Consider the following 19,013-nt stretch of genomic DNA (forward strand, 5'->3'; position numbering starts at 1 on the left):
AGAGACAACCCACCCTGCTCACATCATGACTCTCTCAGAGCATGCTCAGCAGCTCATCCCTTGTTTACTTAACTTTTGAGACTTTGAAGGTGAGGACAGTGGCTGATGTGTTGTGTCCTCTGGTCAGTTTCCAGCCTCTCTCTCCCTCTGGCAGCCTTTGACTTTGCTTTTATTATTATTGTGAAAATGTCTCAGTTAAGGTCAGTGCTAGCAAGAGCCATAGCCACTGAAACTGATCAAATTAGAGAATGCAACACATCAGTGACAGTCCTCCACCTCCAGAGTATCTAAACTTCTGCTGTCAAGTGAGAGAGAAAAGCAGCTGAGCTTGCTTACAGAGTCAAGGACATTTTCATCACTTCGTATGGACAACATTTGCACACACACACCGAGTTTATTCTCTCAGAAGCATACATCTCTGCTGGTAAGTACTGTCGTTTGCTCGTGGCATTTTAACTTGCAGGTATGATTTTAATAACTTGTATAATATTATTGTACTTGGCGTTTACATGTGTGTTTGGATTTCAAATGTGTCTGTTTTGAAACAAAATCCATATCACTGGCAGGGTATCAAGATGCGTATTGAATCGGCCTCAGCGGTGGGGTTCACATCCCTAATCTTCATCTGGATGAAGTCATATGAAAATGTCTGTATAATGTGAGAAACCATTACAAAACAGATTGCAGTTTAATGCTCCCGTCATGACTCTTAATGTTCTGCTTTACTCATGCATGAGGTCACATAGTTGTGGTTAATTAGCATCTTGTATCATGGATATTTCTTTGCAGGATTTTAGCTTTTTATGATTTAGTAAACACAGAGGAAAGTCCTTGTTTCCTGGAGAAAAATCAGCTCCTTTCATCTGTTTCATTCATCTCAGGCTTTTTGTACACGTGTATGACTGGGTGCTGTGGTTTTAAGCTGATTACTATTAGATCTCTGGCATTGCAATGCCAATGAGGCGGCTAAAAATTTATATTATGCATTTCATCTGTGGCATCATTCTGGAGTCAGAATAGCAGTTAAGTAGCAGCAAAAAGTCTGTCTGCCTCACTGTTTGCTGTTCCTGACAGTTAATATGCCAATTTTAATCTTCTATTGCATTTTACATGAGTAAGTCCTCACTAAAGAGCTGACTAAATGGCAAAAACATCAGTCTGCTTGCAGGACTGGGAAAAGTTTGTTGGTTTTAGAGCAATTTTATGCTTTAAAATTTTTTCTTCACTGTAAAAATCCATCAGTGCACAGAAATCCACAGGGAAAAACAGATGGAAAAACCTGGTTCAGAATCTGTCTCATTACAGGCTGAAGAAATGTCAGCATGTTCTTTGTAGTCTCTAATCAGTCATGAATTTAAATCTAAATTATTACTTCAAACAATCTAAACTATGGCTGTGATACCACATATATTGCAAAACGGTATCAATCACTTCCACCTACATTTTTTCCTTAAAGTGAAACCTGTATAACTTTTTAAAGCACCCAACTGTGTCCAAAAACAAAGATTTCATCAGAAATGTGAGCTTTCAGATGCTCTGTTACACTAGTATATAATTTGCAAGTGAAGTTTTCTGTGTAAAATCAGCACTCTTTCACTCTCCTGTTCTCACTTTGTCTGGAGGCTGCAGGTGTGTGTGCAGGGCTGTAATTACAGGGAAGCTGTTGGCGGACTCGAGCACTGCCCTGACAGCTGCTCTTTGCCCTCGCAGACACAAATCCCCACATCACAGCGGGGATGAGTCACATCTCCAACGTAACGCCGACTCTGGATTTTTTTTCTTCTTTGAACATCTGACATTGGCATTTCAGAGGCTTTGTTAGAGTACAATAGAAAGTGTTTTACAATTCTATTTCCAATTGACTCTGTTTCCTTTTTCAGTTTTGAGAGCACATATTCCCGAAAAATACTCTACATGAAAATCTTTGAATGAAAAATCCGGTTAACACAGTTAAGCTGGTCAGTTTTGTGTTATTCTTACACTCGTATGATACACAGTTCTAAATTGGGCATCATCGATTTTTATTTTTGATTTGATGCCTTTCTTTTTCATCAACAAGTCTGGAGTGGAGCACTGTGATGTTCTCTGAATGAAAAGTTTCCGCATCCCCAGTGGTATTAATTATGCTTAAATTAATTACTATTTTTACAACATCTCCTCTCCCCACCAGAACACTTCTACTTGATCAGTGAATGATAATGTATGCACTTTTGAATAATTGGAGAAGACACTTAATGAATTTCTGCAGCAGAATACAGCAGGAGGATAATAAGAACCCCCTGGGAACACACGATTCACTCCTGTCTCCAAATCGTGTCTGTGCTCTAACCATTTGAATGGAGGATAACCGGAACATCCATGGCTTGCCAGATGGAAGCTTGCATGACCCTCTCTGGGCCAAAGGGGGAGGGGGGGTCACACTGAGACCTTCCCAGAGCTGTTAAATTTAATGGGAGATGAGAGTGAGCTTAATGGGAAACAACAAGTTGAGGCACCTGCAAGTTATGTGGCAAAAAGTAGGCCAGCAGAACCGTCCTGCCAATATAGCTAAAAACATCTGACTAATGTGAAAGTTTGATAACAAGATGTTTTAGTCTGAACTGTTTTTAATAATATTTTTATTTCTAAATCTCTTCAGAAAGAGAGAACAATATTTTCTGTTATGCTTCTTATTGCTTCAATCTTTGGATGATCCAACTCGTTATAATGTGATACGTTTTATTGTAAAAACAAAAAACACAAAGTAATGCATGCAGATGTTGTTGCAACCTAGACATATTGGAACAAAATACATTATGGTGATTATTCCTGTCAATTAGAAACATTTAAGTTTTTTATTATCATTATTAATTGTTGACTCTGACGTATGTTGTACGCACTGTAATGTGCGACAGATATGAGCAGCACGGTACGTCACCTGCCTGCGTGCAGTAAGATGGTGCGTGCGTGTGTCTGGGTGTGTGTGTTGCTTTTGGTTAACATGTACCAGTGGTTACACCTATGGCTTAGTTGCCTATTAAAAACTAAAATCATATAGGCTATATGCACTGCTGGGACTGGGAGAATTAAGTTGTTTGTTTCGTAAATCTACTGCATGCACAGATTCCTCATTCAAAGACCAGTTTGTTTCCTTTTTCCCATGTTTTCACTAGGGATGGGACGAAATATCGTTGGACGAAATATCGCGATACAAAGCGTGACGTAATGCATCGAGTTTAAAAAAAATGGATCGTGAAATAAAGGCCAGATGGCACTGCCACATGATTTTTGTAGTATATAATTCAGTGTAAATGTGCGTGTAGTTTATGGTGGCAGGCTGGCAGCACTCTCTGCGGGTCAAGCAGGAGAAAACTAAATGAAAAAAAAAAAAATAAAATCCGTGAATGGTGCAGTCAGTGCGTTATCACGTCAGTCGGTCACGGCGCGTGCTGCAACAACGCTGTAGGCTAAACGAGCTAACGGACGTTAGCACCACCAACTACCTTGCCCCCAAACAGCCGAAAGATGTCGGATGAGGTCGAAATTGAGGACGCTCCGCCTGGATACAGGTCATATGTCTGGCAGTATTTTGGCTTTCTCATTAAAAAAGACAAAGACAGCAACAGAGTAACTGACAAGACTAAGACTGTGTGTAAGCTATGCTATGCTGTCATTCCGTACACCACCTCCAACACAACAAACATGAACCACCACCTTCAACGCCACCATAAAAATGTGAAGACGGCCCCGGAGAAAACGAGCCTACCAAAGGGACAGCTGACCATGAAGCAAGCACTGACACCAATTCTACCCCCATCAAGTCCGCGTGCAAAACAGATAACCAGGCTTATTGGCGAGTTTATAGCGGACTATATGGCTCCATTTAACATTGTAGAGAACAGAAAATTCATCCAAATGTTCAATGTGCTGGAGCCCAAGTTTAAGATGCCATGCCGAGGACATTTTTCAGAGAAGGTAATCCCGGAAATTTACAATGAAATCAAACGGAGCGTGAAAGAGTGTCTCAAAAATGCAGACTGTGTTGCCCTGACCACCGACGGCTGGACTTCGCGTGCAACGCAGAGCTATATCACCATCACGGCACATGTCATCAATGAGAAATGGGAGAGTAAAAGCTTTGTGTTGCAAACTCGTGAACTAAGTGAAAGTCATACTGGTGTTAACATAGCTCACGTGTTGAGAAATGCACTGACAGAGTGGGAGCTAACAAGGCCCCAAAGGACCATTGCTTGTGTCACAGATAACGCGAGCAACATGGACATCGCTGTAAGAGAGAGCGGTCTCCATCCTCACATCAAGTGCTTGGCGCACGTTATAAATCTGGCAAGTAAGCGAGGCTTGGCTGTATCCCGCGTCGCGCGACTTCTTGGCCGTGTGCGAAGGGTAACTACGTTCTTTCACAAGAGCACCACGGCCACCGCCGTCCTGACCAACAAGCAAACCCAGTTGGACCTGCCTCGGCACAAGCTCATCACCGATGTCCAGACCAGGTGGAATAGCACGTACGAAATGCTCGCGCGCTACCTGGAGCAACAAGCAGCTGTCTCAGCAGCGCTGAGCTGCGCAGAAATCCGAAGGAATGCGAGAGAAATCGACACTCTGGATAACGCTGATATATCCGATGTAGAAGACATAGTAAAACTGCTTAAGCCACTGAAGACCGCCACAACAGTTCTTTGTGATGAAAAAGAGCCCACTGTTTCACTTATAATGCCACTTAAGCACATGATCGAGCAAAGCATGTCACCAGATGAAAATGACACACAGACCATCGCCAGCATGAAAAGCGCCATCCTACTTGACATCACGGGCCGTTACTCTGGGGACTGTAATGACATGTTGCAGGAGTGCGCAGCGCTTGACCCACGATTCCGAAGCCTCTCCCACCTGAATGATGAACAACGTGAGTCCGTCTATGCGAGGACACGGGAAAAAGCTTCAGGACTTCATGTGCAACGCAACAAGGTAGACTAACCTTTTTTGAAAAAAATGGAGCTGTGTTGTGCGTGTGTAACTGTATATGTGTAAGCTACAGCCTGAAAACTTATTTCTCATATATATAAATATAATTAATATAAATTAATTAGTAGTTACAGTGAAAGCGAGAGGGGGCGGGGCGTGTCTGTGACGGAGTGAGAGAGATGGAGAGAGAGAGTGTGTCTGTAAGAAAGAGGAGTGAGGGATTGAAAGAAATGTTTGAGCTAGTTTTTCTCTTTTTTTTTCTTTTTCTTTTGTCTTTTTTTTTAAGACCAGTGACACTGATGAAAAAACTAGGGCCAGTGCTTCAACATCAGGGTCTGCAGCAGAGCGGGTCTTTGTCATGGCTGAGGCAGCACAGGGAGCAGAGCAGAGCCAGGAAGAGCCAGTAGAACGAGAAAGGCAGATGCAGGACGTGATCCAGCCTCCCCCACCAAAGAAGACAGCGCTAGAAGATCTTCTTGGGAGCTCCTACACCACTGTTGAGGCAGTGCAGTCCAGCAGAGGGATTGAAATGGAGATACTCTCCTACAGAAATGGGATTCCTATCCCACTTAACAGTAGTCCACTTGAGTGGTGGAAAGTGAATGCATATACTTACCCCATACTTGCCCCTTTTGCCAAAGCCTACCTTTGCATTCCTGCTACGTCAGTGCCCAGCGAGCGTGTCTTTTCTACAGCAGGAGACATTGTGTCTGCTCAAAGATCACTGATTACACCAGAACATGTTGATATGTTAGTTTTTCTGAAGAAGAACCAGTGCTAGGCCAGGGCCATGACTTAAGAGAAGGTGAGAGAGCTTAACCTAGGGTAAGAGCTGCACAAAGGGAGTGTTCTTGTTTTTGTTTGGCATGTAAGGCTGTGTGCTTTCTGTGTGCAACTGAAACAAAAATAAATAAGTTGTAATTACACAATGATATTTTTTATTTTTTTCTCTTTTCATATCGTATCGTAATGTATCGTTTCGTGACCCTGCCATATCGAGATGCATTGTATCGTGAGTTTAAGTGTATCGTCCCATCCCTAGTTTTCACCACAAAACTTGACACGTTATAACATAAGTTTCAAGTTTTTACAATAAACTATGATGTTATAACATGAAAAATTCCTTTTTTTTTATTTGGGTGAGAGTTCTATGCTGTAAAGAAACTACGATAGAGGTAGCTTATCTCTGAATTGTGCCTGTAATCATGATTTCTGCTGTTTTTTCTTATTTCTTTCAATTTTTAAATCAGCTTTATGCATGTAGGCATCTTTTAGTCCACCATAGTTTAATTATTTAGTCTTACCTATTTATTCTGGTTATTAATAAATTACACACATGTATAAAAAAAAGGTATACAAACTAATTAATTAACAGGGACCTGAATGAACTTATGCCATCACCTGGCAGACCTTAAATCTTAAAGTTTCACGCTAATTAGAATTTTGACTGGCCTAATAATAAAAGTAACTCAACCACAGACCTTTTTCTGTTTAAATTTTGCTCCTCATTCAGCTGCATATTGTTCAGGCAGTAGCCTGTAATCAAATCAAACTTTATTTATAAAGCACTTTTCATGCCATAGACATGAAAAGGGCAATTCATGCATATCAAAATAAAGTAAGCCTTCACACACCTAAATAGATAACAGAGAAATAAAAAAAACAAGCCCTCATTATAGTGTCACACACAAACAAAGCAGTTGCCCCTCCTCCCACATTCTGCAACATGACTCCCTTTTTTCTGTCTCTTAACTGAATGTAGATATAAAATACTAAAAGTGATAAACATCTGGTTGGATTCATGCTGTAAGAAAACAATATCATGGGGTCCATCCTCACCAGGGGCAAGTCCACCCAGGTCAACAGAGACCGCTGCGGTAGCAACTACCCAGATCAGGGCAGGCTGGGGTCTATACCACAGCCGTAAGGCTGCAGTGCAGGACCTCAGCCACCTAGACAAAGGAAATCACCATGGCAACAACCCCCAGACCAAGTAAGCAAAACCACCAGCCTGGAGGATCCCCATGAGGAAAACACTGGAAATAAAACAAAGATAAAATAACCTTAAGAAACAATAAGAACAAGTAAGAGCAGCAATAATAAAAATACACATACAGGACTTCATAAAATTATGTGCTAAAAAAGGAAAACTATTTAGAAAGATTTTAATAAAATAACAATAATATTATATCAAATAAATTAAGATCAAATAAAATTCAGCTATAAGCTAATTTAAAAAGGTAGCTCTTGGGCCTCTTTTTAAAAGCATCAACAGTCTCTGCAGCCCTGAGATTCTCTGGCAGGCTGTTCGGGCCATAATGATGGAAAGAGGCTTCGCCATATGTTTTGGTTCTCACTTTATTAACAACTAACAGGCCGGTACCAGAGAACCTCAGGGTCCGTAAGGGCTTAAAATTTGAAAGCAAGTCAGATGAATAAGAAGGTCCAAGACCATTAAGACATTTATGAAGCATTAAAAGAACCTTAAAATCAATCCTGAAATGCACGGGGAGCCAATGCAGCGATTTTAAAACTGGTGTAATGTGTTCCCGCCCTCTGGTCTTCATCTGAACTCGTGCTGCTGAATAGAGGTCACCATGCATGCTAAAATAAGCAGCCAATGAATAACATTAATCAGAAATGTTATTCTCATGACCAGGACAAATAATTTAAATGATTTGCTTCATTCATCACCTGCCTAACTGGTCGGTAAGTTTTCATTTATAGCTAACAAAATTCTTTTTAATCCCAATTTTATGGGATTGTGGGTGTTGATTTAGAGCCATAGTAGATAGTGAGCGTGCTGAACAACAACAATAAAAACAGCTTAGAAACAACTACTAACACTTCTCTGAGCAGTTGATGCAGTCCGGTTACAGTCGAAATTTAAGTGATCTGACTTGGTTAAATTGTCAATGATCATGTGATCTGAATTGACGGACAGAATGATGATTTTGTTGCATGAAAGATTTCATATAAACCTTATGATACATACAGAAAAAGATCACCTCTGTCATGGTTTATGTTTTCATTTCTTCTTGTTTCCATGTTTCCAGTTAACTCACCTGCCTTCACTCACCTAATTATCTCTATATAATCATCCTTGAGATTTAATGTCCTTTGATCAGATCTGTTTATGTTCTGTATTTCTACCAGCCTTTTGTTTGATTTTTGCCAGTCATTTGGATCTTGTGTGGTTTCATGTTGTACTTTGGACTGCCACTACCTGCAGCACCTTTTCTTTATTACTTTATTAAAATTTTTTAAACCTGAACTGCCTGCCTCCTGCCTGTCTGCATCCAAGTCCTCCAAGCAATAACAGCTCTCAGCGAGAGAAGTCTGACATTGTTGGTTCAGGTCATAGACATAGAAAAATCAATGAAAACAACCAAAACATCTGAAGCGCTCTTGTTAAACAGTGACAGTGTGGGCTAATAAAAGAAAGAAAAGAAAACGTGTTCTATGGACAAAGGAAACCAAACATGAACTCTCTGGGAGGGCACTGAATCAACAGTAATAACCCATTAGAAATAATGGTTTGTTTTATACCAGGTGCCCTGCAGTACATATCAGAAGCATCCCAGAAGCGCCTTGCCACGCAGTCTATTTTTGATGCTTCACGCACCCAGAATGCATCAGTTCCGCAGTTCAGATAGGGGCAGACAGGAAATCAGACATGGGGGCAGAGTAAAGGCTTCCGGTATTTTTCAAAATAAAAGCCCCTGTGTAGATGTGTGCTGCTGAACCACAAAAACATTACATGTTTAACCGGTCAAAGGGTCTCAGATTTTTAATTTTGTGATCTTGTGGCTCCTTCTAGGTGGACTGCACTCACGGGCACTCCACACCTGACATGCTCCCAGTATAAAATGCAGCCGTAACATGACGCACACTAGTGATGGTCCCGCTCTTTTAAAAAAATTGGACCGCACCAACCCGCCCCGCACCTCCGCTTCTATTTTTTTAACCCGACCCGCCCCGCCCCATTAAAACACATCTTATGACATTGACGAATGCTTTTATTTAGTCTGAGAAAGGTGCATATGGTCTCCTAAATTGGCACTGGAAACTGGCAACACAAAATGTATTTTCATTTGAACGTTAAGCCTATAAACATAAATAGGCAAATAAATAAAGTGTTTTAAAGTGTTTAAGCGTTTAAGTGTTATAAAGCACATAGCCAATGCTGCTGTTGTTGTCTGCACTGATTACCTCGTTGAACCTGTCCCAAACCTGTGATTTAGCCATTTGACCCTCCTTCTTCTTTTTAAGGACGTAAACTCCCGAACGAATATTATTCAACACTTCTTCCATCTTTTGTTGCTTGTCTGCTTGGCGCTTTCTGCACGTAGCCTGCGTAGCCTACTACGCGCCTACGTGGACATTACGTTATAAAACGTGACCTGTGTTTAAATAACTGATAAATATTTTCTCTTACATATTATAGTAACAAAATGTAGACACTGATTAAGGTCTTTATTTTCAGTTTGACAAAAAATAAAATTAATAGATAGAACTAGATATTTCAGAATAGTAAACCACACCAACCCGCCCCGCAGTGAAGCGAAAATTCTTTGACCCGCCCCGACCCGAACCGCGGGTAACCCGCGGGACCCGCGGGTTAGGGGGGCGGCCCGCGCATCACTAACGCACACGCACCCGGTATAAGGGAGGGGTAAGGCTTAAATCAAAAGCAAACAAAACCCTAACTGACTGCACTGAATCTACAACAAACAAAAAGACAACAAAAGTAGCACCGATAACTAAACAAGATAACAAATAATAACTGAAAGTAGACTGAAGGAACCGGCCCATATGTCCAAACGATCAACAGAAACCAGGATCATACAAAAACTAAAACAAACAGCCTTAAAGGCTCAACATAAGACCAAGATGGTCAGACACAATGCAACCCACAAATGGCAACCAGAGTCTCTACAAGAGGGACAGCTGTCAGCAGGAACACACTCAGGAAAACCTCAGCAGCAGCAAGTTATCTAGGGGGCAGCAAACCAGGAGCAGATGAGGAATTGTGGTGCAGTGCAGCCAATAATAATAATAATAATAATAATAATAATGGATTAGATTTATATAGCGCTTTTCAAGGCACCCAAAGCACTTTACATTGTGTGAATCCACTATTCATCCACTCCTCACTCATACCTGGTGATGGTAAGCTACATGTGTAGCCACAGCTGCCCTGGGGCAAGCTGACGGAAACGTGGCTGCCAGTCTGCGCCTACGGCCTCTCCGACCATCACCGAACATTCATCCACACATTCATACACCAGCGATGCCAACACTGGAGGTAAGGAGGGTTAAGTGTCTTGCCCAAGGACACAACGACAGATGACTGCGGGAGCGGGAATCAAACCGCCGACCTTCCGATCATTGGACGACCTGCTCTACCGCCTGAGCCACTGCCGCCCCGAGCCACTGCCGCCCCAAATCCCAGCCAGGTGATGACAGGTGGTGTTTTGCATAGCAGATGGAGTAATTAGCTGCACAGCTGACAGCCGTAACAAGCACTCAGGTAGCGCAGACCTCCGCCAAGCCATAGGGTCACTCACCTAAGAAAAACACCTAAAGGCCCAACATCCCACCCAGTTGTCAACCCCATGCCAACACTCCTATGTATACTTCAATCTAATATCACTATTTCCATCATCATGACAGATGTCACATATTATTTAGAATCCTTGATCCTGGAAACATACCCTCATGAAGTAAATGGCTTTGAGAGACTTGAACTTATTGAAGAAAATAAAAAACAGGCTGGGTTAAGCTGGATTTCTACTTTGAGGTGTCTGCATACGGTAGAGCTGGCCCAGCTGACGCTGGTGAAATGTGTTTTCATACTGGAGCGTAGGGTTACAGCGTCACTTTCTCTTCCACGGTTACCACACAAATTGAAATATAACAAATATAAACATATTTTGACAGACCAATTCAGGCATTTGAATAGTTTTTATTTCTTTATATCTAGTTAATGTATTTTATTTATTTTTTCTTTTGTTCACCCTTATAGATACATTTATTCCTGTTTTATTTATTACTAATCTTTATCTATTTATTGTTATTATTTAAATTGTACTTAATTTTGTTCCAGTCCTTCTTTATATATATATATTTTTAGATTTTTTTTCCTTGCAATTTTTTTTAACTGTAGGTAAATTGGCCATTAAGTGGTTAACAACACGGCATTTCAAGATTATATTACTAACATGTTATTTTTATAAGTTCAAAATACTGTAATAAAAGGGTGAAGAATGGTGACTGGAGGGGGCCTGTGTGAGACCCTAGAATGGTGTTTATGCCTGGGATGTTGTTGGCATGGTTACGTCACAGCTGGCTGAGCTGCTGCCAGTCCACACGTCTTCATTTCCTGTTCTGAACTGTCTGTCCCCTGATGCCCAAACTAGAAAAGAAATCTGCTTTGTCTCTATCAAAGGAGAATTTTGTCCTGTTCTGTTGGATTTCTTCTTTGCTATTATTAATATATATATATATATATATATACATATATATATATATATATATATATATATATATATACATATATATATATATGTTTTGTTTTTGTTTTTTTTAGTTTTTTTTTTAATGTCTAGTGTCACAAAGTTCAGATGTAAAACTAAACTCAGGAAGGCCCTAAGGGAAGGGGGAGAAGGGGGGAGGTTGTTGTTTTGGTGGCCATGACCATTATTTTGAACTGCAGAGAGACACCATTAATTGGAAATGACACATATTCAAAGAAACATTTGATGTTTGAACCATCAAAGGAAACTTCAAAAAGGTGCAGCTTTCTTTAATAACTGCATAATTTGTTTGCTAGGTCAGTTAGTTTTGATTATTCTTGTAGGGAGGGGTTTTTGGTCTTGAGCTTTGGCTTAATATCTCTATCAAATAATGGAAAAAGAAACAAAATATAAAGCCCTCTAGCACAGCAGCAGATGGACTGGCAGCTGTCTTGAGGAATATTTAAAAAGCAAAACCCTTAAAAGAAAAATTCAGTCAAGTTTCACAATTCAAATGCTTCTTCTCAAGCTGCTGAATTCAAAGCAAAACCTGAGTTTTTCATCAGTTATATGCTATTTGACTTCCCAAATGGGAATTACACCCATAAGTGAGAAGCGGTTGAATTTTAGTATCATCTTTCAAGTCAATTATGTTTTCATATGCTCATAAAAGGATTTGGGACACCTTCATGGCCAAAGCTGGATTTTCATTTATGACACTTTATTCCCTTTAGAGCTGCATTTCACACGTGCACATTTGTTTTCATTTGCAGCTCCTGGAGACAAGACAGTGGCGCTCATGACAGGGAATAAAATGTTTCCAGAAGCAGTTCAGTTGAACCTTTTTGTAGCTACAAGTAAATGTGCACCGTGGCAGAAAGACCGCAGCTCTCCTGCCAGTCAAACGAATACTTGCAGATTGTAGCAGTGACTGATTGGCAGGCTCAGGTCGGCACTACGCTCCGGCTCAGAGGTGTTTGTTGGTCTATTTGCACATCCTGGAGATTTCCTCAGTCACATGAGGAGAGTCTGTCCTTTTTAGTTCTGGAAGTATACGTGGATGCCTACATAAATAATTGGATCCCTGGAAAAAGAAAAGTTTATTTCAAAAAGAAAAATCTTCTACAGAGCCAAAACACTTACAAGAAAGTGTGTTCATTCTCAAAATGTACTCACATATAAAATGGGATTTAGTGAGTACTTTCTATTCCTTGTGAATAAAAACTCAAAGTAAGTTTCTGCTATTTATGACGTCTGCAGACTAGGTGAAAACAAATAAAATCAAGAGCATAGGAGCTAAACAAGGAAAGAAGTTATTGTAGAAATGTCATTGTGGATAAAAGTCCAGATTGAAAATAGTAGTCACACTGGGCTCCATAGAGTGCAGTGTGAGGCCACGACATCTGGAGAAGATTACAGGAGACTGCAGACTGCTTTATTTCACCTCTGTTCTATCACGTTGCAGACTCTGAAGACAGCCTTTACATTCAAAGTTTATTTTGTTGCAGTCTTGGTTTTTATTAACAATAAATCCACTTTTGAGACTGTTGAGCTATTAAGATTTAAAGAAATGTGATGAGTCAAGCAGATCTATGGTGAGAAAAGGACTGCAAAAAGCTTTATGGATAAAGTTTCAAAAAGCTCAAACATATTACACAGTGACAATTTTACAATGCCTTCAAACCAATAGTCTGCTTACACTGACTTTCTCACACTTGATTAGTCCTCAGCTAATCCAGCTATCACATTCTGTGGTGACATTTACTTATCCTTTAAAAATACAGAATAGTAAATAGTGGCCAGGTGTATTTGATCAAATCCCCAACAGAAAGTGTTTTTAAATGAGCAGAAGATTTTAAAGCTTGCTGGTTGGCAGCATTTAGATGACAATGACAAGGAGGAAAGACATCAGCAATGGGTTTTAGACAAGCAACTGTTACGGCCCATCAGTCTGGGATATGTTCAACGTCATTTCCAAACATTTCCATCATTCTACAGTGAAAGATGATTATTCGTTAAACATTCAGGACAACTACCAATCTTCCCAGGGATGAATATCCCAGCAGGTTTATCCTATAAAGTTTGGACTGTGCAAAGCTCTGACAAACTCACAAAAACAAAACAAGCAAACACTTTATCTATGAAAATATTTATAAAACAATATCTTGTCATATTAATATAATATAAATTTTCTATAAAACACCCAGATCATTTTCTTGTCCTGTTTATTACTGAGGCAAACTTGGTAATTACAATTTACTACATCAAATGTAGTTATTCTTTATACGTGGCAGAGTATTGGTAACTCACTAATGTCCAATGAAGTTGCTAATGTATGATCCACACCCATGCATACATTTAAAAACAGCCTTTAAATATGTGTCCACTGTAGTCAACACACAAATCAACACAAAGTCAACACAATTTTATTTATCACTACAGGGTAATTCAGATTGACAGTCCCCAGTTCATACAACAATAACCACCTTTAAAACCAGTCATTGAGAATATGCAGCATACCAGAATTAGTTTACTGGGATCGATAACCAGAAAAGGAAAGTTTGCAAGTGCATCACTGCCAGTTCACTGCACATTCAGCACTCCAGGCTGGTGTCTTTCTGCTGGTTTAAGGCTCATTTATGCCTCCTTATGTACGTAAAAAGCTACGTCTATTTCAAACATTGTCATACATTGCCGTCCTCGTACATCCATGTGTCTTTTGCATTGGCATGGTTCCTAAATTAATTCCTCCACTGGTGGTCAGTGCTAAGTCTAGAGTTAACTCAGGCGCACCAACGTCAGTTTCAGGTATTGTTTGGTGGCGATAATGCACCGCTACAAAGTCTCCCTACCCAACACACCCTAAACACTCGCAGAGCCTTTCTTGCGCAATTTTTACAGTTGTGCTCATCTTCATTCTTCTTCTGCTTTTTGTCCCCTTTTTGATCCTCTCCTTTTTCTCTGGTTTGTTTCTTTCACTGGTTGCATGTCAGCTATTCTGCTTAGCACTGCCCCCGCGATTTCCAGTGGTATTGCTATCTGCTCTGAGGAGAAAACAGACCAAATTACACATGGAACCAACGCAGAACGAACGCCGTCCATTTCTGTATCCGTCTTCTGCATCAAACATAAATGGGCCTTTAAAGTAATTTAAATGAAAAGGAACTTGTCAAATTCAACAACGTTCAGTTAGTAGAGCAGTATTCGGGGCATGTATCCCAGAAGCTGAATATCTCAATGATAAAATAAAAAAAGAAAAAAAAAATTTATTATCGTTATTATTTATTGCTGTTAACAGTTGAACATGTCATGTGCTTAACATCAAAATGTCAAGCACGGTGGCGGAGGGCTGATAATTTGGGCTTGTTTTGATACCACAGGACCTGGAAACCTTGCAGTCGCCGAGTGGACCATGAACTCTTCTGTATACCAACGTTATCTAGACTGAAATATGAGTCCAACTAAGATTTACAGCTTTTACAATGATAGCCAAAGTAAAGAGCTGTGCATACAAACCTCAATAAACTTAAGCAATATTATATAGAATGGATAAAAATTCCTCCATAACCATGTCAGAAAGTGATGGCAAGATACAGAAAACAATTCTATCCATCCATCCTGGCCACCCATGCTGGCCACTTGTCTTTTTGAAAATAATTTATTCTGGTAATTGTTTATCTTGGTAAAGGTGGTTCTACCAGCTCTTGAATCATGGGTAACTTAGTTATTTGCACTAACTTTGCATTATCACTTAGTTTTTGTTAAATAATGCCAGTACGTCACGAGTTGCTGCTCATCTGAGGTTGTAGTTGCCTCTATTGTAAAAATGATAAGAACCAGAGGACTTTTCACAGTTTCTCTAACTAAAAGTTTACTTCTTATGTTGGTTTTTTCCAATATAGGTAAAATAAACCACGACCATGAAAAGGTCAGTATGCCTTTATTTGAAATTTTATTTTATGGTGTGTCAAATTCAACCTGACAAAGACACCAGATAAGAGGATCAGTGGGTAGCAGTAAACAACATGCTGATCAATAACAGTGGTATGTTTGGTTATGTGTTTGTGTATACTACTTTAGTCTCTTCAGATAAATTATGTCTGAAGGTTACTTCAAAAAAGCAACTAGAAACTGTGGCTGACATAACAAAGAGTCACAAAGGTGACATAAAGGTGATTAACAACATTAACTGCACCCCTGATAGCACAATTGCATCAAAAAAGAAGCAGATCAAAGCTTTAGCTGTTAAAACCCATGACAGCAGCAGAGGTTTGATCAGGGGATGATGACAGTATTTGTTTTCACCAGTTACCCAAACAGGCTTTTTTGTCTTGTGTGAAAGGTTATGGTGACTTCCCTCAGGGCTAATTATTAAACTGCCAGTGAGAAAACCAGCAGGGATTGATAAGTGCAAATCTAATGCCTGTAAATTTTCTGGATGTTACGCTATTGAATAAAATGGATTCAATAATTTTAAGATTTTTAACACTCAAAATATGTAGCTGCTTCTTTTACAATGTTAGAAATAAATGGTTTTTGGCATAGTTTACTTTACATAAAAAGCAAAGATGTGGTAAGAGTCTTGTCCTAAATTCAGTATGGTCTTACTACAGTTTTGTTTAATAAAGACTTTGGGAAGAGATATAATAAATCTGTGTTTGCTAACAAAGTAACTTCTTCAAGACAGTCTTTGTCTAAAGAACCCCTTGTGTGTGTTGATATCCACTTACTGGTGTGTGATGCTGTGCCCTAAAGCAGAAGGTAGCTGTCACATGATGACTGTCAGGGTGTTGCACCAGACCCTGTCACGGACACACCTGACACGCATTACCGCAGCCATTCACCGGAATTCTGATAACCTACACCTGCAACCAATCTGACACTGGGACTACATATACATCAGCGGCACAATCATTCCTTGTCGGACCTCGTTTCAACGCAGTCAGACTCTCCCGATCTCCCCTTCCCGGTCTCGACTCTCCTCGCACCTCATCGTACTCCAGTGACTTCTGTTTCTCTGTTCTCCAACGTAAGAACCCGTACCTGTCATCAGTCCGTGTGAATAAATCTTGGTTAACCTGACCTGTCTGCTCGTAGTCCTTCATAACACAGGGCAACATCCAAATGAGTCAAAAACACAAAGTTTGGAAACGTAGGTAGTATTGCTTTGAAGTATGAAGTTAGGGTCATGAAAATAAATGGTTAGCACAGCCGAACTCAACATGGAATCTGGAAAAACAACCTACAGATCCATTTTATTGCTGCTGTGAATGCTGTGAAAGTTTTTGAACTCTTGATTATACTTAACAGTACAATACTTACAGAAGTATACACAAAATCGTTTGTATACTTTGATAGGATGTATGTATGTGTACAAATGTATAGATGGTTGGTTGTGCTAATAAGGATCAAAATTAAAACAAATAATGAATAATTAAAATAAGATAAAAGTAAAAAATAAATAAATAAATTATATATATATATATATATATATATATATATATATATATCTATATATATAAAGGTTGACTTTGGCTTCAGCAAGGTGTGTATTTTAAGTTTCTTTCTCATGGGTTCCTTTGTTGTGCTTTTAAGTAAATGCGTATCCTTGGTTTTTAGCTCATTCCCTGGGAAGGTGACTAAGAGGGGACTGGAATCCAAAGCAGAATTGGTAATGGAAGGTTTCTTCCCACTGTACTACTTAGTCAACCTAATGTCTAATTTTAACTTTTTGTGTTGTCTTGCAGGGCAGCCTGCTACTGTTTTGTTTTGTTTGTTTTTATAGATATTTCTCATTGTATTTTGTTTGATCCTGTTCGGGCTTCCCTCCTCCCTCAATAGTTTAGAAGCGGCTGGAGCTGCCTCTGGAGTTTTTTTAGTAGCTAATTTTTTATTAATTGTGAGCCACTGTTGGGGATCTGGCCCTTTGTTTATTTGTGGTTGTTGTTTGTTTTATCACTTGGGGCTTGCGTGTGTGTGCTTGAGTGTGGGGGAGCATTTGGTGATTTTCCTTTTGGTTTTTAAGTTAAAGTAGGCCTGCTCCCCACCAATAGGCTTGTTGTAAGGACTTTCCTAATCCTATATTTTCTTCTTTCAGAGTACCCAGAGGTGGTACCAGGGCTAGTGAATGCAGTTTAGGGTTGAAAATGGATCTGTTGAAATAAATCACTTGTATTGGATGCTACCCCTCTGCTCATGTTTGTTGTACTCCCTCGTGTCACACTAATATAAATAAAAGATGCAACACAGCTATTTTGGACTCTTTCTTTCTATATGGTCTGCATTGTCTAGATAATCTATTATAGGTCAGCAGTGCAAATTTACAAATCAGTGAACATTGTTGAATTTGACAAGTTACATTGTTTCCCAGACCATGGCAACTCCTTTCCATTTAAATTACTTTAAACCAGCAGAAAGACACAAGCCTGAAGTGCTGAAGGTGCAGTAAACAGGCAGTGATGCACTTTAAGCTGCAAACTCTCTTTCTGGCAATCGATCCCAGTAAAGTAATGGATGGTTCTGCCTCCAGTCCTAATTGGCTCATCATTGCCAAAACTTGGATGCACACACCCGTCAATCACTGATAGTATGTGAACAAAGCAAGACTTCACATGGTAGTACTAAGATTATTAATCATCTGGAAGGATTGCCATACCATAATGAGTCTGGATGAAAACAGGGCTGAACATAAAACCCCACCACTGACAAACTCCAGTCCTTTCTCCTCCCATCCCTTGTTTTTTTTATTCCAGCTTTCCCACTGGGACATTAAATGTCAAATATTTGATTCCAAGCTTGTATTTGGCAACAACCTACCTCACTAATAAGGGTGACATTATTAAAGTACACAATTTAATTGTGCAGTAGCAAGCGGCTCTGCAGATGCACAGCTGCTCACTTGGAAATGTCACTAACAAATATGTCTTGATAAATTGTGCACAAGTCATTTCTCGTGTTTTATCATTTTCACTATAATTTTGTCATTTAACTCTTCTTTTTTCACATTTTACTTCATATCTTATGTTTTGAAATGTAGCCTACAGATTGTAGCTCTATTAGGTTTTTTTTTTTGTTTGTTTTGTTTTTTGGATATTTTATTTATATTTAGTTTACATACAAATATAACAAACAGAAGAACAGACAGCACAGATCGTAAAAAAGTCAAGTCTTTATGAAAAGTCTATAATTTCCTTCAGCACATTTTGTATGTTTTAAAATTTTATACATATTTTATACAAGTTGTCAAAGCATAAGAAAGAGTTATATTATTCAGTGTCTTTACAGCAAGTGCTAACCTATTTCGTAGTGATATAATTTGTTCCTACTCTAATATTCTGTTTTTGCTGAGGAGCAAAATAAAAATATAATTTTTGGATAAAAAAATAAATAAATAAATAATAAAAAAAAAAAGACAGTTCTCTTTATGCAGAAAATACGTACCGTACCGTTGGCTACCTGTACCGTTTTTCATCCATTGTGTTGCTGAAACTTCAAGCTATTTTTCAAATAACAGCTGCAGTGCCTGAACTGCTC

The 19,013-nt window shown here is 39.4% G+C and overlaps 1 protein-coding gene across 1 annotated transcript; it reads left to right on the top strand.

Moving 5' to 3' along the window:
- The first annotated feature begins 3,504 nt into the window (after positions 1-3,504).
- LOC121633031 (E3 SUMO-protein ligase ZBED1-like) lies at positions 3,505-5,743 on the top strand. The gene is made up of 2 exons (XM_041974891.1): positions 3,505-4,965; positions 5,249-5,743. The coding sequence occupies exons 1-2, from the start codon at positions 3,505-3,507 to the stop codon at positions 5,741-5,743; spliced, it is 1,956 nt and encodes a 651-aa protein (XP_041830825.1).
- The last annotated feature ends 13,270 nt before the right edge of the window (positions 5,744-19,013 follow it).

The sequence above is a fragment of the Melanotaenia boesemani genome, chromosome 21, assembly GCF_017639745.1.
Source record: "Melanotaenia boesemani isolate fMelBoe1 chromosome 21, fMelBoe1.pri, whole genome shotgun sequence".
Taxonomy (NCBI): Eukaryota; Metazoa; Chordata; class Actinopteri; order Atheriniformes; family Melanotaeniidae; genus Melanotaenia; species Melanotaenia boesemani.